General features: G+C 53.9%; 7 protein-coding genes across 7 annotated transcripts; 1 reads left to right on the top strand and 6 right to left on the bottom strand.

The window, feature by feature from the left end:
- Window positions 1–642: 642 nt before the first annotated feature.
- Window positions 643–1676, bottom strand: MRS44_003035 (uncharacterized protein; the record flags this gene model as incomplete). The annotated part of the gene is made up of 2 exons (XM_046273533.2): window positions 643–1340; window positions 1397–1676. 2 exons carry the CDS (start codon window positions 1674–1676, stop codon window positions 643–645), a joined length of 978 nt encoding a protein of 325 aa, XP_046137150.1.
- A 1351-nt stretch (window positions 1677–3027) lies between these two features.
- MRS44_003034 (uncharacterized protein) lies at window positions 3028–3501 on the bottom strand (the record flags this gene model as incomplete). The annotated part of the gene is made up of 1 exon (XM_046268296.2): window positions 3028–3501. The coding sequence occupies one exon, from the start codon at window positions 3499–3501 to the stop codon at window positions 3028–3030; it is 474 nt and encodes a 157-aa protein (XP_046137149.1).
- A 3562-nt stretch (window positions 3502–7063) lies between these two features.
- On the top strand, window positions 7064–9076 carry MRS44_003033 (uncharacterized protein; the record flags this gene model as incomplete). Its single annotated transcript, XM_046270560.2, has 1 exon — window positions 7064–9076. One exon carries the CDS (start codon window positions 7064–7066, stop codon window positions 9074–9076), a length of 2013 nt encoding a protein of 670 aa, XP_046137148.2.
- Window positions 9077–9408: 332 nt separating this feature from the next.
- Window positions 9409–9672, bottom strand: MRS44_003032 (uncharacterized protein; the record flags this gene model as incomplete). The annotated part of the gene is made up of 1 exon (XM_065623058.1): window positions 9409–9672. One exon carries the CDS (start codon window positions 9670–9672, stop codon window positions 9409–9411), a length of 264 nt encoding a protein of 87 aa, XP_065479130.1.
- Window positions 9673–10254: 582 nt separating this feature from the next.
- On the bottom strand, window positions 10255–10824 carry MRS44_003031 (uncharacterized protein; the record flags this gene model as incomplete). The annotated part of the gene is made up of 3 exons (XM_046280790.2): window positions 10255–10542; window positions 10623–10724; window positions 10774–10824. The coding sequence occupies 3 exons, from the start codon at window positions 10822–10824 to the stop codon at window positions 10255–10257; spliced, it is 441 nt and encodes a 146-aa protein (XP_046137147.1).
- Window positions 10825–11840: 1016 nt separating this feature from the next.
- On the bottom strand, window positions 11841–12863 carry MRS44_003030 (uncharacterized protein; the record flags this gene model as incomplete). The annotated part of the gene is made up of 1 exon (XM_046268295.2): window positions 11841–12863. The coding sequence occupies one exon, from the start codon at window positions 12861–12863 to the stop codon at window positions 11841–11843; it is 1023 nt and encodes a 340-aa protein (XP_046137146.1).
- Window positions 12864–15937: 3074 nt separating this feature from the next.
- MRS44_003029 (uncharacterized protein) lies at window positions 15938–17416 on the bottom strand (the record flags this gene model as incomplete). Its single annotated transcript, XM_046268294.2, has 3 exons — window positions 15938–16607; window positions 16666–16954; window positions 17011–17416. 3 exons carry the CDS (start codon window positions 17414–17416, stop codon window positions 15938–15940), a joined length of 1365 nt encoding a protein of 454 aa, XP_046137145.1.
- Window positions 17417–21564: the final 4148 nt, after the last annotated feature.

Here is a 21564-nt window from a genome sequence, read left to right as displayed (position 1 = left end):
TGCACTGCTCTTTACCCCTGTCGAACCTCGCTTCAAATTTTCAACCAAGTCACCTCCAACATGACCTCCTTTCCCCTTTGTCAAACCAGCTCGCCATGATGCGGACAGAGACTCGCTCAGCAAGCTCTACGGCTCTCAATTCAGAGCCCATTATTCCAAGACTTGCTTATCTCTCAACGGTAGGTTTGCTACACTTGCTTGCTACTCCAAGCCAACTGTTCAGCCGTCTTTTGCCATTGCTCGATCAGCCTAGTCGCAACGACTGATCTTGAGCCGGATGCCCACACTCTGTGTAGGTATGAGACAAGAACAATCCAGCAACGTTTTTTGAGTACGGGGTCTTTAGTGTTTTCACCAAATGGAGGCTTCCGTAATTTATCTGTTGTTACATCTCAAATATAATCCTGATGGATTGTCCTATTGAGCGCTGTGTTCGCTAGACCCTCATAATTACCAGACTTGTGAAAGTCATATCATCCATGAAAGGGGGTCATGTTCCCTTCTAATTCCGCTTGAACGCCAATTGCGACAAATGCCAGTTCGTGAATGTCCATCGTAAGATCGTATACTCGTTAATAGTTTCGTCCGCCGGGGTTCGATTAACCGGTTACATATCCTCAAAAGGATCATACCCCTATGATGTCAGCTCAGGTTCGACGTGCTCTGTGTGCATGATCTCACCTTGTCTTGCTTGAGTTGGCTCGCCAAAAGTTCTGCAAGACTAGCTCTGTCCGTCTCCAGGGCGAGATTGGTAGTCTTTGACTGAACATGGACCACTGCCACCTCCTTGAGACCTCGGAGGGCTAAAAGCTCGTCCAACCCGAGAACATCGGTAATTCTGGCATGTCGGTAGGACAGGGGGAAGTAGGTCTTCATCAGGTTGGAACGCTTGCTGAGATGTGCCAATGTCGACTTGGAAATATTGATGGTCAAACTGTCAAGCTTATCGCATTCGGCCAGCTTCTTGAAGCTCGTCGCAGACTTTGGCCCACACCAGTGAACTTTGATATCTCGGACGTTTCTGACAAGCATGGGGTTGTTGGTGAGGTGGTGTTCGAGCTCGCAGCAGCAGCGGAAACGGACAGACTTCTTGCGAAGGAAGATACGGAAGAACTCGTTGTTCAGAGCAGGGCCAAGAAGAGATGGTAGCGCTTTCATTTGCGTGCTCTGGAAGGAGCTGTTTTCTCGCTCGAGCCTCGGACAATTGCAGGACACTCGTTTGGTGGCCGGTCTGATTCCCTTAGACTTGAAGACTGTGTCGACCATCAAGTCGATTATAGCTTCTCGAATCTCGGGCGGCAGCTTCATAAAGGGGAATCCGTCGATTGGCGGTGGTCGATCTGGAAGTCAACTATGGTCAGCGAGTTGCGCGAACTGCTGATCAGCAAGCACCTACCGGCGATCTCGAGAATCTCGGTGCACATTTCGATAATGTCAACGCATGTTTTGAGCTCTTGAGGATCCTTCTTGATCATGTTGGCGCACTTGGAAATGGTGGTGGCCACCGATTCTCGCCGCTTAGGGCTCAGGCGAACCATGCTCCCCAGCTCCCTCACGTCGATGATGCCCTCATGGTACCTCTCCAAGCCCTGCAGAAGTGTTTGAATGTTCTTGGACAGGCCGTACCGCGTGTGCACGGACTTGGACTTCAGAGCGTACCAAGACTTGCTCGACATTGCGACGAGAGAGGTGACGATGCTGCGCGACGTTGTTGAGGTGGAGGAGAGGAGAGGGCGCGCTGGTGCATGTTGATGGTAAGGATGCCAAAGGTGGAAGCGGCGGCGTTGAAATGAAGATCGCCTGCTGCCTATTCCCGAGGCAGTCAATCAAGGCCGATTGTAAGAAGCATCTGGCTGAATCACGGCACGGCTGTGATGTAAACGGAAGTGACGTTCGAGAGCCGCACCCTCTGGTCACAGAGGGGCTGCCATCTTCTGTGCAGGTGCAGTCGGCAGAGGGGAGAGCATCAAAGCTTCAAAACTTAGAATTTCGGTCTTTCATGGCTTCCAAAATGCATTTTGGGCCACGGTTTGGGCATTTCCGTTTGAACGAGTAGGGCCAGCTCACCGTGCAGTGTAAACTGCACTTCTTTGTTGATTGGGTTCTGGGTCCCAGCTGAGGCTCACGGCAGACACGACAGGTTCGGCGACCAATGAATGAATGCTTATCTGATCCATCAGAGCACGACTGTGAGTGACCAGCTAGAGGTGCACATCCAAGGCTATGCTGCATCGTTGCCTAGTTAAGGGTCTAGCATCAACCGCTTGCTTGTAGACTTCACTTTAGACTTCACATGAGATTGGAAACAATATGTTAAAGATGGTAAATGCCTTTATCAAGGTCTATTCAATTTGAACGCCCTCATATCTGGTCTATGTTTTTGCCCAAACCATGACCGAAATGCTATGCAGAGAAAACCTCCCAATGCCAATCGCTAAATCCAAAAATGCAATTCGTGCCACTCTCTGTGGTGTTTCTGTGTCAATCATGCGGCGCGGTGGATGAGACACCGAGGCCGGGATGGGGGATTATTCATCGTCCCAGCGATGAAAGACAGCCAATGCGCACTGCTTTTGTTTGGCTGCCTTTTTTTGTAATTCATTGCCAAGGCATAGCTTGGACAGAAGAAAGTGATGTTGAAAAGAGTGCCCGCTAAATGCGAGGCTGTCCCCGTGATCGTCAGTTACTGTCCCTGTTTGGGACGGACGCTGATCTGGAGATGGAGTGTGTCACCCAATCGGTGAAAACCGTGAGGTGACATGGGGGTCAGTCCCAGTTGGGATCAAAGAAGATGAGCGAATTGAGGGGCCCAATGTCGAAGATCAGCCCCAGTAGAATCACCGAAGTGAGCGGTGTGCGTGTGTGCAGTGTGCCTTGCTGCGTTGCGTAGCGTTTGATGTCGTTGTGGGTGGCGGTCGTTGGAACGTGGTTCTAGAACTCTGGCGGTTCGCCCTATCGAGATCCGGCGTGCCCGGTTGCATCGCCCGCCCATCCATCAAGGCCGACCATGCCGGTTCAGGGAATCAGCTACGCCGACTTGACGGAAGAGGACGAAGATGATGAGGAACGGCCATCGCTGTCGCTGTCGCGGTCAAGAGAAAAGTCGACGACGCTAGGGGCGCGGGTGCAGCAGGGGCTGATGCCGATAAAGTCCTCATCCTCAACCTGCTCGGGTCGGGAGGCGCCAAAGGTCCATTGGAAGTGAGAGAGCATCTCCTGGTGCTCAAGGTTCTGGGCCGTCATTGGCTTCTCGCTCGGGTGGACGATCTTCTTCTTGCCCTTGTTCTTTGGCTTGTGGGCCTTGATCTCCCGGTTGTTGGACCCCCACGTCCAGCCACGGGAGAGCTTCTCTGCAAAGGACGACTTTGATGAGGACGACTTGTCGCTGGTCTGGCTGGATTTTGTGATGGTGGCAGTGATCTTTCCAGGGGTGGTGGCCTCGAGTTGGGAGCCGGTAGCGTCGGAACGCAGAGCACGGCGGAAGTGTTCTCGGATGGCCATTGTGGATGTAGATGTGAGTGTTGTAAGTGGAATAGGTAGGCGAGAGTGGATGAAGGAGTGAGTGAGTGATTGTTTGTTGTTGTTCTTGTTGAAAGGGAATAGGCGTGTAAGTGTGTGGGGTGAATTGGTTTGGTGGTTCAGTGCGGTAAGCAAGGAATTGACAAGCTTCTCAGCATGCAATGCAAACCAGCAGATGGAATGGGCGTTATCGAAATGCAAACGACGAGACAATGGGTGCAGCAGCCCGGACTTTTAAAGGGAATCCCAAGAGATAGAGAAAACCCCTCAACACGGGCGTTTCGGCGACAACCAGGGCATCCAAGTGGCCCCCCGGCCGCGGCCTGGAAGCCTGGGCTGCGGAGGTGGACCCTGGGTTTCTCGAGGATCCTGGCATCCACGGTGCGTGGATGGAGGGATCGCGGGTACAAGAGGTACATTGGTTGACCCCCGTGTCGCTGGGTCCGTGGGACTCGTGCTCCGTGGGACAGCCGCAGAAATGCTGAAGCCTGAGAGGCGCGGGACGAGGATTTTCAGTGGAGACGCAGACGGTGGCAGAGTGGGAGGCGGAGGATGGCGGAGGTTTCGGCGGCGCATTACGGGGCTTGCTCGCGCAATGAGGTCAGCGCCGGCCAAAGCCAGCCAGAGCAACTATGGAGAAACCCTGCTGGTTGGGACCGGGGGAGTTGCAGCTGGTACACGTCGGTACCTTTGGTCTCTCGCTCTTGGTTCGCTGCGAGCCTGCAACCCCTTGGCCTGTTTCTAGCGGCCAGGAGAAGCCTTGTCGCCACGCCACCCATCAGCCTCAAAGGGGCAGGCAGGATCAAGGAGGCGATGATGGTTTTTTTTAGCCGGTTGAGTAGGTACGTACTGTACAGATAGGGATTTCTGTAGTTTTTTTCTTCTCCGACAGGGGGTGCTGTATGGATGCCGACCCTGTCGCGGGATTCGTCTTGGAATAGGCATCCAGATTTGGCTTCCTTCCTGTCATCCATCCTTTCTTTACCCGAGCATGTCCGTTGGCGTTTCCAGAATGCATGCACGAAGAAGCATGACGCACCTCCTCTGCTGAAATGAAGGTTCCGCCTCGTGTATCAGCCGTTGACACGTCCCTGGGACGGTTGAGCAGCTGGTAGAAGAACTCTGCCGCCTCTGGACGCTCATAGCTAGCACAGTTGATGGTGTAACAATGGCCGTCTCTATTGATGACACCTTTCGCAATTCCCCAGGAACGGGGTCAGCGACAGAGTCGAGAATCCTCCTTGGTCCCGCAGATAACAGTATCCACCCGATACTCCCCCTCTTCTTCATGGCTTCTCATCCACTTTGTCTGTTGGGGATTTCTTGGGGTTTGGCAAGACGAACGATATGGGGTGCTTGCACCGGAGGGGACGCGCTACTGTAGACTGACTGACTATTGGCAGCGTCATCGTGCAAAAGGTAACGCCGAGCTGGTTCCGTTGGTCTCCCGGTTGCCACCCCCAAAGAGAGAAAACGGAAGAAAAAATCGGACGCCTTCAAGGGTGTGGTGGGAAAAGTTAGCCATTCCGATTGACTGTTGCATCCATCCATTGAAACGCCCGGAGAGTCACCTTGCGTGGTTATGACAATCAAAGTCAGCCCTGGAGCCGTGTAAATCTTTTGACGGGGGGACGGGTACTCGATCTCCGTCCGAAATGCCCGGCACAGCCGACGTCTGAGCCTGTTTTAGCCCGCGCTTGGAGTCTTCAGTCAGCCGCATTCTCAACAGCCGCCCAATCTCGAGCTGTTGCTGGTGTTCATCAGCTCGAGGCGGAATTTTTCAACGTCGGATCCCTTCTAGCTCGTCCTCTAGAAGGTTCAACGTCTTTTGTTTTCCGGCTCCCTCTTTGTCATTTTCCTTCCGTCTCTGGCAACCACCACCTCCGGACGTTCGGCAGACACCGGCCCGGCGCTTCTCAAGGTTTTTCCCAATCCTGTTGTCCCCGCCGTTGGTTCCCGTTCTCGTTGTCGTTTTGCCACCCGCACTCGGCGTCCCTGGCTGCACCATCTTTTGTTATTGCTCTGTACGTATTCGGCCACTCCTTGTGAGGGAGGCCACGCCGCGGAGACTGACGACGGGATGGACACTGGGCGGACACGTGGAAAGCAATTTCAATCTTGCAGGTTGGCTTGATGCAACACATCGCTTAGTGCGCCCAGCCCAGGTCCCAACCCAATGCATCTGTGTCCAGTGGGACTTAGTCGGCAAATGCATCTTGGGGAACCCGTCAACCAGTCCGTGCAGCGCAGGGCAAGTGCATCGAGTGCAGTGACAGCAGCCAAGGCCCAATCCTGAGGTCTCGACCTGTCTCCTCGGAGGAAGTCCGACGTGGCGGCTTTACCCCGGTTTTCCACGGCGGTTGGGAAGAGGCGATCGTGAGTATTCATTCTGGAATGATGTGAGTCGTCGCAAGTGATTATCTCCTCGGGGTCCAAGGATGCCCTCGGAGTTCGGGTAGTACGTGACCCCGGCCTCTTGCGGCCCCTCATCCAGTTCCAGTTCGCTATCCGTACAGTTATCATGCATGACGTGAGCGTGGTTGTTTACCCATCTCGGCGTGGGCTAGCCCGAGTGAGTATTCATCTCGTTGACGAGCTATCTGTGGGACTGATTTGAACACTTGGGGATGAGAGGAGAGCCTGACTTGGCGGTGAAGTGTCATGAGTGGGAACTACACCATGGTCTAGTTATTTCATCCTGCTCTTGTGAGGTCGTAGAAACGGTCATGCACTTGCGTGGGCGTTGTTGCTTCGCCCAAGTGGCAGATCCGGGGTGTTGTCCTGAGCGTCTAGCAGCATCATCACTTTACTACCCCTTGCATCTACCCCAGGTTGCATCGTCACGCGTGCTTACATGGCAGTGAACATCACGGGAAGGATGTCTCTCGTAATATCGATTCCTGGTGTTCGCTGACCCTGTTCTTCACAATTAACCGGTTCGAGGTATCGCTACAGGGTAAGTCACCGGCCACGAAGCCTCCGGGCTCAGCCATCCCGAGACACGTGAGAAACCAACCTGCCACTCCGCAAGGGGTCAGCCGCCTTGAGCCGTCAACCCAGCATGCTCGCTAGCCTCTCGACCAATACCAGGCTAGCACGCAAGCCCCAGAGGGACTCAATCAGGAACGGGGCTGATCACTCACGTCACCATCTATTGGCGGCCAGTGACGCATTCTTACGTTCATGCGCCGGCCTCTCTTCAGCTGCCACGCCTGCCTACGACGAGCCACGGTCGCGTGAGTTTTCCCTCGCTCACATGATGGCATCTACTTGACTCGAGCTCGAAATTCGCTGGCATAGAAGAATTATCCGCTCTCGTATCGTAACCCTGTCCCCGGGACATGAATCCATCACGGCCGTCTCTGCGATCTTGCAGATAGCGACGCGTAGCAACTGCTTGACCCGAAACCCCGTTGACGCCCCGCCCCCCCGGAGCCCGACTACCCCGGCTTGACATCCCAAGCTTCCAGCCTCGCAGAATTACATTCAACTCGACAAACCAAGTCAAGATCGTGGCCGCCACGGCCTCTCGGTTCCATCCACAATGACGTTGGCATCCGAAGCCACCCCCGACAGCGGCCAAGCTGCTCCTCCCTCGACGCGAACGCCTGTCGACGCCGGCAGCCACTCGCGGCATCAGTCGCTGGATCGACTTGCTGAAGGCTTCAATGAGCAATCACCTCTGTTGAGCAGCAACAGTAGCACCGATGGAGATGCTCTTCTAGGGAGGAATGCGAACCGTGATGATACAGACGATGGACAGAGCACCAAAAGCATCTGGTACCTGATATTACTGACCATCAGTATTGGTGGTCTTCAGATCGCATGGTCCGTTGAGCTATCCAATGGATCACCGTACCTGCTGTCCCTGGGACTTAGCAAGTCCTTGATGGCTCTGGTCTGGATCGCCGGCCCCTTGACCGGAACCCTCGTCCAGCCCTATGTCGGCATGCTGAGCGACAACTGCCGGCTACCATGGGGCAAGAGGAAACCATTCATGGTGGGTGGTACTGTCGCTACCGTCATTTCCCTCATGTTTCTTGCCTGGGCGAAAGAAATTGTTGCTGGTCTCCTTGGAATCTTTGGCGCGGATCCCGAGTCCCAAGGAGTAAAGATCACGACCATCGTTGTTGCTGTGATTGGAGTATATGTTCTCGACTTTGCTATCAACACCGTCCAGGCGGCCATCCGCGCCTTTATCGTCGACTGCGCACCCGCTCACCAACAAGAGGCTGCCAATGCCATGGCTAGCCGGATCACGGGCTTTGGCAACATTGTGGGATACATTGCTGGGTACATCGATCTACCCAAACATATTGGCTTCCTCGGAAAGACGCAGTTCCAGGTCCTCTGCGCCATTGCGAGCGTTCTCCTTAGCTTGACCATCTTCGTCAGCACTGCCATCATCAAGGAGCGAGACCCTAGGCTCGAGGGACCACCCAAGAAGGACCGGCCCAACGTCATCTCGTTCTTCTTCACCATCTTCACGTCTATCAAGCGACTCCCGCTCCAGATCAAGAGGGTATGCGAGGTTCAGTTCTGCGCCTGGATCGGCTTCTTCCCGCTGCTGTTCTACACGTCGTCGTACATCGGGGAGATCTACGTTGAACCATACCTCGAAGAGAACCCTCACATGACCCCGGCCGAGCTCGACAAGCTTTACGAACAGGCAACACGCATCGGTACCTTTGCTCTTCTCGTGAACTCGATCGTGAGCTTGCTCACCAATGTCTTCCTTCCATTCTTCATTGCTCCGACGTACGACAGCCGGCCCATCACCGCCCCTGGAGAGTCAAGCGCCGTGAGTCTCTATGACGAAGATGACGAACGTCCCTCGTGGTTGAACAAACTGAGGATCCCCGGCTTCACCCTCAAGCGGGCTTGGTTCTTGTCGCTTATTCTGTTTGCTGGATCCATGTTCTGCACTGTGCTTGTACGAACCGTCGCGGCGGCTACCACGTTGATCGGCCTTGTCGGCATCACGTGGGCAATGACACTGTGGGCTCCATGGGCCATCATCAGCGCCGAGATCAGCCGCCGAGATGCCATGATTCGTGCCCAGAAACTGCGGACACTTGCCCCTGGGACTAGCGGTGAAGCCTCGTCAGCGGCCGCTCGTAGCCCTTCGAACGACAGCGCAGCATCAAGCAACGATGCGGAAGAGGAAGAGGTGGATCAAGCGGGAGTCATCCTCGGCATCCACAACATGGCGATTGCAGCACCCCAAATTATTGCGACAGTTGGCTCCAGTATCATCTTCAAGATCTGGCAGAAGCCACGTGGCACGCCAGGGGACCATAGCATCTCTATTGTGCTAGCTCTCGGTGGCGCCTGTGTATTGGTGTCCTCGTTCTTCGTGGCCAAGATAAAGGATGACACCTCCTTACCTGCTGACGCCGTCCTCGAAGCCGAGCAGGGCCACGGTGGATTGGAGGACGCAACCCGGCCGAGGCCGCTTTCTAGACGGAAGTCTAGCTATGAGCAGCTTCCAAGGGCAAGCCAAGACCGAGCCACGCTGACGAGGAACAAGAGCTTTGGCGGGGCAGAGATGAGCTAGGTTACATTGAACTCTTGGATATTGGGCTGGCATGGAATCGGCGCTGGGTAAGGGGTCATGGGACAGCATTTTGGACCATCTTTTTTTCATAGAGTATTGGGTTGAGCGGTTTCACAAGGATCACCGCATTTCATACTTGTCGGTACTGGGGTTTGAATATCATGCTGGGCTATTTTGGAACATATCCATACACCTAGACGGTGATACAGCCTGGGCTTCGATTGCTATTCGATTTGTTCCAATTCTACCGTGTCTCACATAGCCAAAAGTCTGCCTGAATCTTTCCCATCTGACGCACTCCCTAAGACACAGTGAATTCTGCCACTCCTATGCTAATTCGCCGCAGTGTTGGTAGCCTTGCTTCCACAGAGACCGATGGAGGTTCTTGTTTCGCCAGGTAGAGGACCGAGAGTAGGGTCGATTGTGGTAAAGGGGACAAAGTGGAAGCACCATGAAGTGCCTTTCTCGTCACAGTATTTGTAGTCGCACTTGATGGTGGTGGTGGTGGTGGTGGTGGTGGTTATTGGCCCTGCATCTCCAGGGAGGGCGAGCGCTGTCGACGCAAAGAGTGGGATGAAGCATTTGAGAGGATGCATCTCGCCGACTTTTTACTTTTGGATGTAGAAGATGGTGAAACTTTTATGTGATCGAACGAGGTTGGCTGTTGATGAGCAGATGGTCTACGGCGGCGAGTGAGTCCTTCGTGGTTTATATATGCGGGTGAATGAAGGCTTCCACGGCCCTTCTGTCACACTTGGTGAGGTATCAAACGATCCGATAGGAGAGATTCATGATTGCTAATAGTGCAAGTGATTGGAGCTTATTTGCCCGATCAATAGACGACGACCTCTCTACCACATGGCCACGGTGACCGTACACTTGCAACAAAAGACAGCAAACATCAAGGGCAAACACTCGAGCGAGAAGGAGCCAAGGAATCGGTAGATGAATGCATGAGGCTCTTATCCCCGAGGCAAGAGGCGAGGTAGGACAGTGTCGTGGAAAAACGCGAGTGAGTTACACTGCCGAGATGGCGGCCGAAGATGGAGGTAACGAGCCAGCACTCGTCAATGTTGGTTACATTCTCTACGGGAGGATTGCTCTTGATAAACGTGTGAGATACTCAACTACTGACCAACTACCCACGTGCCAGTTTTACTCTGACGCTCTCACACTCTCTATGCCGCCAACATGCTGTTCCCAGCCTTCACCCACAACGTCGTGATGAGCCCGATGCCCACGGTCCACACCACGCTGCGCACCCAGCACAGCCGGCGGTCTGCCTGCAGCCAGACGTAGGCGACGTTGTACACCGCGCGGCAGGCGACGTAGCCGAAGCTCAAGGCGTTGAGGGCGGGAACGCGCACTCCCGCGTGGTTGGCCGCCGCGACACCCGCGGCGAAGAAGCCGATGGTCTCGAAGCCGTTTTCTGTAGCGGCCTTGGCGCGGAGGATGAGCTGCTTCTTCTGTTGGGCGTGTTAGAGGGGAGATAGGGGGAAAGGGGAGAGAGACTTGCGGTCTTGTCGAGCCTGTCGCTCTTTTCCACGTTTTCTTTGTGGCAGCGTGGGTTGGCGTTGTCATAGGTTCCAGCTGAGATGCGGACGCCGTAGATGTGTGGGAAGGCGATGACGAAGAATGCTGCCGGGACCTGGGATGTGTAAGTGAGGGCATTCACAAGATTAGCAGGGGTGGTGTACCGCAAAGAAGGAGTAGTTTCTGGAGAGATCAAAGCCGAGGAAGGACTCCATGATGGGCAGAGTAATATGCTGGTGGTGTATTAGATATCGAGAGAAGAAGAGCTGCAAGTCAAAAACAAAAGATTCACACTCGAATTTAAGCAAGTCAATCTAGATCTGAGCTCAAATTGTTGAGGATATCAATCTATCAAGACGTTGAATGATGAGAGCTGGACTGGGAGAATTATCAAACTCGCCCGACGAGATCAGGTCCGGTTTAATAATCGTCGTTCTCATCGCCGGGCGTCTTTGTGTGTAGGGGACCGGGGCCCGTGCCAAGCTTGGGGATATGCAGCCATGTTGGCTTGACATAACGGCCTCCGGTTCAGCTCGTCTCGGCGTCGGTTCATCGGGTCGCCGGATCATCGGGCGGTTGTTATGCATATTAATTATTGATAAAGTAATTGTATTGCATGATATGAACATCCTGAAGTAGAATTTTGAATCATGTGGTTCAAAGCCTTCAGCGTCTTGAGTCTGCATAGATTGGATGTGCAAGAGATCACCAAGCATAACGGCCATAACCCACTCACGATGACATCCCCAACTACAGAACTAGGCTGACTAAGGTGGGGAGAACCTTCTCAACGACCTCTCACCATGTGGAGATTACGTCCCCTTTACAGCCCCAAAAACACACCTCACGTTGAACAGGCCAGATCAGATTCACAGACGCAAGGCGTTGGTTTTGAAGTGATTCGTGTTCGCTAAGTACTTTTGCGGGCTCATCGTGGTGACTCCCACGGCCACTGCAGTCAAGATTGCTAAAATATATGTACAGAGAAGGTGACATAAGAGATGAAGCAGCCGGGACGAGACCGTGAGGTCTGCACCTTTGTCCGGGCTTGGATGACAAAAGAGAAAAAATAGCAGCCAAAATAACGCCTCCGTGATGGAATGGAAACCATCAACCACCTCTGGTCAAGTTCCTTTTTTCTTTTCGGTTTATGGGGTATCTCAAGAGATGATGAAAAAAGAGAAAGAAAGAGATTGTAAAGGAACGCTCGCCAAGTGCGAGTGGTGGCTACTCAAGCGAGGAAGGGCTTGGCAATGACTGCGCGCTTGGTAGAGTTGCCATGGTAGCCGCCGCCGTTGCCGTATCCGTTGTTGAACACCTTGATACTGTTGACGAGCCAGTAGGCCTCCTGGAAGTCGGCCGGGTTGGAAGCGACGTAGTCCTCGCAAGCGCCCAGGGCCGATGTCTCGGGGTTGTTGTTCCAGACCTCGGGGGCGCCGGCCCAGTCACCGCAGAAGGTGGTGTCGAAGATGAGGTTGTGGTCCTTGAAGTGCTGGTCGATGTTGCAGCCCTGGCCGCCGTTGAACTTGGCCAGGGGAGGGCCCCAGGACGAGGGGTTGGGGCAGTCGGACTGGATGTCGGAGGGGATGCGGTCGCGGTGGAAGAACCAGACGGCGATGTAGTCGGATGTCCACTCGGTGGCATAGACGCCGCCACCGATAGCATTGAAGCCATCACCATAGTTCTGGTTGTCGGAAGTCTGCTGGCCGCAACCCTCATTGCCGTTACCGGCGTTGCAGTTCTGCTTGTTGAGGGTAGTGCCCTGGGCGGTGCCGTCGTTGGTGATGGAGCAGCCGGGGCCTGTGTGAAGAGTGATGGCGTTCTGGGTCTGAGTGTTTACACCTTCGAGGATGTCGATCTCGCCCGAGGTGGGCCACTCAGGACCAAACATCCAAAAGGCAGGCCAGACACCGGGGATGCTGCCGGGCATGTGGGCAATGTCGGCGAGGAAGAGGCCGTGGGTGAAGGACTGCTGCGAGGTGACGCGGACAGACTTGCGGCCGTTCTGAGGGTTCTGGGTGTGGTAGTCGACGCCCATGTAGATGGCGCCCTCGACGAAGCCGGCGAGGCCCTCTGCGTTGGCCGTGTTGGCATCGACGTACTCGACAAAGCCGTGGGTGGGATCCTCCTCGTTGAAGAAGTCAAAGGCAGTGAAGAAGTTGGAAGCGTCGTATGTGGTGCTGAGGGTGTACTGAGCGCTGACGGCGCCTTGGAAGAGGGCCGCGAGGCCAAAGGCGAGGGTAGAGGTACGCATTGTCTTTGTGTTGGCGTAGTCGTCGACCGAAGATGAAGTATCTGATCAGGGGTTCCGAAGAGAGCAAAGCTGAAGTCTTTGCTGAACTGAAGAATTGCCGAGAATGTGAACCCAGTCACTTTTCTTGCAATTTGAAGTTCGAGTTTCGTCGTGATCGTCTCGTTGAGTTGAGAGAAAGAGTGGATGTGACGAAGTTTAAAAAAAGCACACCGGACAGAAAGTCGTTGTGTTTTTGAAACTCTTTTGGGATCTCGAGATTTGGCAATTGATTTCCCGAATGGGTTGAATGATCTCCTGAATGAGGGTGGGAAGGGTGAGGTGGCAGCTGATATACAATGCAAGCTATTGTCTACAATGACCGAATGAGGAAAGCACCCGAAGCGGATGAATATGCGGGCTGGAGCCAAGGTGAGGGAGGCTTGTATTGTCAGTGACAAGGAGGCAAATGTCAGGCACTGCCAAGTGGGAGCCAAGCAAGTCTCTAATCAATAGAGAGGGAGGGCCAAGATTTGAAGAGTGAAAAAAGAGAGTGGGCAGTAAAATAAAACGGCGAGCCAGCTACCGAAAGGATTGAACGGCGAGATGACGAATGCAGAAGGCAAGAATAGAGAGAGAGAGTAAAAATGAGTGGATGGACAAGAAAGAAAGAGAGTCCGTGTTAGACACCAAGGTCCCGAGAGTACCAGACACTGAAGACGGAAGTGAGAAGGAGAAGGAGAGAGGGTGGAGAGGTCATGATAGCCTCACGAGGGAATGCGGGCGAGGTTATATGTCTCTGATGGACATCCACCCTCTCTCTACGGAGCACAACTGAGTCTTGCAACAACCAAAAGCATCCATCTAATCCTTGCTGGATATCTGTCGGTCACTTGGCCCAGGCCCCCTTTGCTCCTGTCACTCTGCAAACCCTCCGAAACAGTCAAGCCCAGACCCAGCACCCATGATCCCGTCATATACGTAGACCAGCGAATCAAGTCCCCCTCAAGCAGTCCCTGATGCCGCTGGTTCGGGCGGCCGTTCGATGGTGGCTCGTCAGCGCGAGGCCGTCTCCTCAGCCGCCGCGCCATGCAATCGACGGCCATGGCCAATCACGCGCCGAGGCAGGGGGTTGGAAGAGCCTACTACGGCAGGTAGCACCCGGCCCCTGAGTTCGGGCTCTGCTCTTAGCGTGCCTGGCACTGACTGGCAGGAGGCTCAGTGAAGCTTGGCTTCCGAGGAGGCGCCGTGATTGGTCGGAATGGCCTCTCTCAAACGTGGCCTAGGGGGTTTACTGCGCGGCAGGGGGGCTCGAAAGGTCACTGAAGATGCCCTGGAAAGGGGATGGCCTGCCCCTCTGGGACCCGCTGGGGAGCCCTCCCGCTGGGCGCTTCCGGATCATTGTGGCCGAAACGTACTCAAGTCCAGCTGATGTTTGAAACACTCGACGAAAACGAAACAAGCGGGTTTTTCATATTGAATTCTTTTTGCATTGTGTCTTTTTCTTTGTATGTTAGTAAGGAGAGAAAAGAGAACAGCAAGGGCAATCCCGTCCTCACTACCGTCAATTCAATGCTATAACCCTCACTTCTACTCGATTTCAGGTGAATGATACCTAGATCGTCAGATCCTCTCCCCATGGAGCCAACCCCAGTCTTCCTTCGGGATCCCTCAGGCCGCGGCGCTTCCAGATAGATTAAAAACATCAACTCTGTTCTATTAACCGCGCGCCATCGTTCATCCATCACCCGCATGCGTAGGGCCGAGCAAGGTCCCGAGGCCTGCCTCATATGTTCAAGCAAGAAAAAAACTGTTGCCAAGCTTTTTTCGCAGTGAAACCATCGTGATGGATCGAATACCCCATCCGGGCTGGATCATTCCTCATCAGAGACATTTTCCCTTCTTTCCTTGCCTGGACGACTCACTTGACGCGCGTTTCCCAAGAGGCAAACAGAGACAAACCTTATCGCCACCGACAAAAAAAGGGATCGCTCATGAATCCAGGTGGATGGATGACTATCCATGAATGTTTCCACCTTGACTACTCTGAAACGCAGACAGACGTAAGGTAGGGCAGACATACCGAATACACCTCCTTGCTTACTTACCTGCTTGGGCCTCAACTTCAATCTGTCTTGTACTGAACCTCTCTGCCACCTTCTTTCCCCCTTCATCCATGGCACCACCCGCAAACTCTCGCCCGTTTCAAACATATTGACACCTTCTCCCCCAAACTCCCGGACCATCCGCCAGATGACAAGCGTTGAAGCCTCGTCTATCAAACCCGTGTGCCGGGATCCGGGGTCGTGGATCACCGTTCCCGAGCGAATTCTCTTCCAAGTTGGGTTGATGATCGCCATCCTTCAACGGGGTGGGACTCGGGCGGTATCTGAGATTGGAGGCACAGCTGCTCATGGGCGGTTGTCGTTTCTTGTCCTTCCTTCACATGCTTACGTAGCCTACTGTTGATACGCGCCGTGTATCAACTTGATCCTCCTCTTGTAGCATCGTGCTCATCGTCCAAGCCCTATCAGCCGCCATCTTGCTCAAAGTCTCTCACAGAGGATCTCGTCCGAGACGAACCAAGGATTCACTTCATCAATTCGATTCATGACAATCCAAATTCTCATCCAAACATTTCATCTTGGCCTAAACAGGTAATGCGAGTGGTGTCCCCCATCCTATGCATCCACATGAAACCACACGCATGAAACTACAGCACCCCCCCTGAACCCCTCTTCATATGTGGGAAAGACCCGTTCGTCCCATCCATCTCGAAACAAGATCCGATAAAGTGAAATGTGATCCCTCTGTTTCTCTCTTCATATAGGAAATCTTCAACTCAAAAAGTCTCAAGGGTCTGAACCCCTTGCCAACCCTTCTTTCTTCTCTCTTTCTAAAATGCCTTGTCTAAAGGGGTATATGCAGCCAATGAAAAAATCAAATCATGTACAAACATCAACGCAAACATCAACATAGTCCCAACACGTGGCGATTTCGTCGCCGTCATCCTCCATATATCATTCATGTCGACGGGTTGACAAGGGACACCCGAATCATCCCCAACACATCATCCTTGACGCTCATCAACCTCTCCTTTACAGCTTCACCTTCTGACCGGTGAGCTTAAACCACAGCACCGCTATCAGGTCCTCCTTGAACCGTTCCCACGGGTTGCGGTTGAGCCAGTAGCTGAATTCGCGGTAGTAGTACATCTCGCCCCAGCAGTCGCGGCCCCATTCACAACCGGCCATGTTGACCATAAAGTCCCGCTCCGTCTCCACGTAGTGGATGTGCGGATCCTTGGGGCCGCCCTCGGGGTTGCACGCTCCCGGCGGGAAACTGTTAATCTTGCGCTGCGGGAGGAACGCCATGTGCTTACGCACCCACGGCTGCGTGCGGTAGAGCTGGTCGAGGGCATCCTGCTCCTTGTGTGCCCACTCCATATGCTTCTGCTCGTATGTCACTGGATCCCACCAAACATCCAGGAGTCGATCAGTCCAGGCGCTCCGGCGGACGAAAAAGGATCCCAGGTTGAAACCCGCGCAGTCTTGCGACATGATAAAGTTGACCGAGTTGCCTTTTCCGTCGCCCACGGGGCTCAGCGAGTCCTTGTCGAGATACATCTCGGTGAAGGGGTGCGAGAAGTTGCGGGGGTTGTAGTAGTTGATGTCGCGCTCCACGTTCTTCTCGATATTGTTGAAGATGTGGTCTTGTAGTGACACGGAGGGCTCCATGATGAATGTGTTCAGGTCAAGCCACCACACCCTATCCAAGTCAGTCAGCTTCCCAATTCCGTACATATCGCTGGCAGGGGAAATCTCACCATTCAGCCTTGGGGTACTTCCTCAGAGTTGACCGGATAAAGTCAACCTTCTCCCAGCTCTCCCGCCACTCGTGCGCATACTTCTTCTTGGTGCTCATGTCGACGATTTCCAGGTCGTAGCCCCATCGGTTCACGTATTTTCGCTTGTTCCGCACGCTGTCTCGCTCAATGGCCCATTCTCGAGCGCCCTTCCACTCCATGACGCCGCCTCCAACGTTTGCGCCCAGGATGATAACGAATTTGTTGCCGCCGCCGCCGATTGATGATCTTCGCCAGTAGTATACGAGGGCTGTTCGCATGTTAGCAATCGCATCTTGCGCAATTTAGTGACCAGTGGGAGCTTACGAGTTGTGTAGAAAATGGTGTAGCAGAGGATCAGCACCAGGATGAATAGCAGGCACATCTTAAGCTTCCTTCCCATGCGCCCAAAGATGGACCGTATCCTGCCGACCAGAGGAACCCTTTGAATCCATCGCCGACCTCGACCGAGCTTCTCCTTGTCTGCGTATTGGCGGGAATTGAATCGCGGAAGGGTACTAGATAGACGGCGTATATGTCTGGAGAAGAAACCCTTGTTCTGGGTCGAGAAGGACGGGTATGTGCTGGGGTTGTAATGCTTCATCTTGGCGGATTCCCACATTACAGGGCCGGCGCTCACGTTTGCAGGACTCGATCTGCCGCTGTTTAGGGTCAAGCCTGGACTTGACCAGCCACCACCGGGAACGGGTGAAGGGCTGCGCGAGAGGGTCATGGAAGGCCCTGGTGTATCTGGAGGGAGGCGGGCTCAGCGATTAGCCCGCGCGAACAAGGTCACTTGTGGGTGTGGCCCATGAGAACTGCAGTAAAGGGAGGATATTTACGCAAGGAAAAGAGGGAAACGACAAGAGGAAGGGGAAGAAGAAGGGAAGGGTGCAGTGTCTGGATTCGCCGAGGTGAGTTGCACCACCTTGATCATGAATAGACCTACGGCGGGCTGGGGGCGGGGAGGACGGCAATAAAAAGAGACAGGCAGCACAGGGAGAGACAGTGAATGGGGAGGACAGCGAGGCCCGGAAACAGAGGCAGGGCACAATCGCCAAGAGGGCTCAAGGTATGGGCAGTGAGACATTGGGTGGGCAAGGCCGAGAACGTGAAGTACTCACCTGGAACCGGAGAGAGAGTGTTACGAGGCTGTTGAGCCTGGTGAGTATCGATAGACAGCAGGCTTGGGCGCTGCTGCTGATGCTGCTGCTGATGCTGCTCGTGTAGGATATGGCTGACCGAGGAACGTTGACGAGTATGATGGGCGCGGGGAGGGCGGTCGCTAAAGGAGCTCGAAGAGCCACCGGTAAGTCGTGGAGGAGCCAGCTTGAGCAACGTCGCAGATAGCGACGTAGTAGAAAGCCCGATGGCTGCTTATGCCGCGATGAGGTGAGGTTGCAAGCACCCACTAGAGATACCCTAGCCTCTTCGGTAGGTCGTGTAGATGCAGACAGGCGGGGCTGAGGTGCGTGCAGGCGCAGGTGCAGATGGATGGATGGCCGAAATGTTACTCGAGCCTCGCAGGAACGAAAGCTTGCTTCGAGAACGCAACCGGCGCCACCTGAGATCCGACTTCCACCTTGGCAAGGGAGGCTGGATGAGAGCCCACAGCGATCAATCGACCAACCAACAGAGGCTCGAGAGCCAAGAATAAACTGCTCAGCACAGCTTCAGCCTTAAGACGTGGCGCAGAGTCCCCGGAGTGGATGGTATGGATAATCGAGATCGGAAAAGGATACGAAGAATCGAGAGTTTTTTTTCTGACAGGTAAGCCGGCGGCGTGTGGATGGATGGACGGATGATGGAATCAGCCGTTGCGATAGCGTATCTTTGGTCGATAACCCAGCCTTCCAATTCTGTTCTCAACCTGGAAGTGACCGACGTACGGTGCGAAGTCGCTAGGTAGTGCGAGCCGAGTCCGGTCCGTCGATCGATTGGTGGATGCGAAACTCGTCGCGAATGTGATGCGACAGCGGGAGCAACAGTGCGATCGAGGCTTCTATCGTTGCTTTGCGACACGATGCAATACGGGTATCAAGCAATCAGCTGGGCGTGTGTCTCGTAGGCGAGGGAGTGTATGTGTGTGTGATCGTATCGTGTTGCCCCGTGATGGACGTTCCCCTCAGTACAAGCTGCCAGTGGTGGTGGCGTCGATACGAGAAGGTTGTTTGTTGTCAGAACAAAACGGAGAAGGGGAGAAAAGGTGGGATGAGGGAAAATGGAATGAGCTGAATTGGCCACATCAATCAGAGAAACACACCAAGACTATAGTAGACACGATGCAACCCAAGGCTGAGCCTCCCCTTTCCCGTCAGGATCGAACCCGCCGTCGGTCAGTAAGGGGAAAGGCTCGATCCGCCAAATCAAATTGATGCTGGTAGGGATTCGCCAGTTAGGGCCAGGTCATGGAGGATAGACGCAGAAGCAGCCAAGCAATCGCTATGCTGCACTTGGTTTGAGGGGGACCCTCTTTTGGGCAATCGTCAAGGAGAAATTTCCAGACAAGGAATCCATCAGATGACGGACCCTTTGCATGTGGAGGGATTCTCTCTGAGATTCCCACCATCCCATCTCATGTGCTACCGAGATCCATGCAACATAAAGTCAACCTGCCGAATCGACAATCGCTCAGGTATTTGTTGGACGCTCCGAGATGACAAGCTGCAGCCAGCCTCTTGCATCTTGTATAACCCGCAGACAGCTTCAAATGTCACGCCAGACCCAATGGTGGCCGGTCATCTCCTGCATGTGTCTTGGCAACGCCCAAGGTGTCCTCTTTCGCCTCTTTTTTCTTCTTCTTTAATTTTTCGCTCTCTGCGCCAGAAATTACGTCAGAGTCATTTACCAAGAGACCCATGAACCTCAACCTGTAACATGCAAGATGAGGGGAATCTTCAAGCCTCGAATCACGACCCCGGGAAAGAACTTTGATACCTGTCTTGACGCGCACGTATTCCCGTGATTGCTGGCGACTGTGCCATCATTCGGGGAGTTTGCTCAGCCGTCAAGGGACTCCTCATCATGAAACCCTCTCCATTCTTTGTGCTCTTGTCCTCTGTCATTCCTGTGCCCGCAATGGTCATGACGGACCCCCACATCCGTCTGTCGATTCACTTTCAGGTCGCTCAATTTCACTTGTTCAGGGGTTCACCCGCTAAGAAAGATGCCAAGGGTTGCTCCGTACTACACTCTCTGGAATACTTGAAGAAGAATCGACAATGTCGAATTTTTCACACACTGCCTCTCAGTATCAGCGCCACAACTGGTGTTATGGCCCTGTGTGTAACTTGATATTATGCCGGCTGACAGAAGCCTCATTCAGGCACATCTTTCACGCAGTGGATGGATTCTTGGCGACCCGTATTGCTGACTGTTCCTGACGGGGTTGCATCAACTCACTGATGGTCCAAGCCTAGCCCTGTCGTTGGCACCCGTCATCTCTGCCCGAAGCTCCAATGAACGCCCGCTTGGCTGTCATTCTTCCTACCTTTCCTATCTTGACCAAGTGGAAGAAGGACCCTGAAGTTGAGTCAACAGATGTGTGTGTGTCACGTGGTTGCCAGATAATCACTTCTACTTACCTGGCCAGCCAACGCCCGGTTTCATTGTTGCCAGGACATCTCGGTTCAGTCTGACAACTTCATGTCATTCTAAAAGTCGTTTCTGGGCGGCCTCTCACGATACAACATCGAAACCGGAGGCCGAGGAGCCGATTTTAAGATGAAGCACTCCGCCACTGGGTCTCGACCTTTCTGGCCAGCGCTGCGCCCTAGGGTAGGCTCGGCAGCAACCCCAGCCAGGCCAGTTCTGCAACCTGCACGACGCAGAGAAGCCCACGAGAATCCTTAAGGAATCTCGACTTGCGCGTCAGGAGATTGTGTGAGTCAAGCAGGCGCGTCTGTCATCTTCAAGTGAAGTTCTGCTGCGCTGTGTTGAGGAAGGAACCTCGGTTTGTCATGTGATGCTGAACCACATCCACCTATTTCCTGCCGTCAACTTCATGTCCAAAACAGAATTACCCTCACAACAAGATTTGCCTGACTTCCGAGATTCAAAATGCCTTCACTCCAACGGGGCATTGACTATTTTTTTTTTTTGGCTTGCAGCATGCAGAGATTCGTGTCGGAACTTGTCAAATACTCACGGCGAATTGGCCAAGCGGCCGCATTCAAATACCACTACACCTGCATACAGGCAGGAGAAATGATCCTCCAGCACTCACCTGACGCCTACGACCTACCTACCAGGGACTGCCAACAGATCAACGGCTGCCGGATGGGAGCATCCGGATCCGAATCATCGCGATATGCACCAATCGAGCTCTCGTCTGCATCACCATCAGAGACATTCCTTCTCCGTTTGATGAGCAATCTCCCCTGGTCCCTGTATCTCGCGCTCTGGTTCGGCGTTGGATGCTGGGGATGCGGTCGCCAATCCGTCGACCCGCGACAAGCATCCAATCACGCACAGCATACGTCGGCGCTTAGGCCTGACCAATCGCAGCACCGAACCCCAGAAGCTGGGCGGCTATTCCATACATCTGGTTGCGCCAGCTCATTCAACCCCCCGCCTATGAGCCGTTGTTCAACGTCAGGGCTTCAAGAGGCTTTATTTAGCCATGTTGCGAATCGATGCAAGTCTCTTGGCCTAGCCCAATCAAGAGGGCTTGCGCCCTTGGCCCAGCCCATTTCTGGCGGGTCTTCTGTCCCAGGCCGACAGTGCAGCACGCAGTGGCGGGCGGTGGTGGTATCGGCCGCATCCTCACATTCGCCCAACTTCCCTATTCACGTAGCGTTGCCCATTGTTTTTCTTTAGAATCTGACCTTTGACCTTTTCCTTCTTTCTCACTGCTCATTGTCAGTCTTTTGGCCACGGGCA

This window comes from Fusarium solani, assembly GCF_023522795.1.
Source record: "Fusarium solani strain SB1 chromosome Unknown bctg00000001, whole genome shotgun sequence".
In the NCBI taxonomy this organism is placed as follows: Eukaryota; Fungi; Ascomycota; class Sordariomycetes; order Hypocreales; family Nectriaceae; genus Fusarium; species Fusarium solani.
Note: the sequence above shows the minus strand (reverse complement) of the source record. Positions and strands in the feature narration are given on the sequence as shown.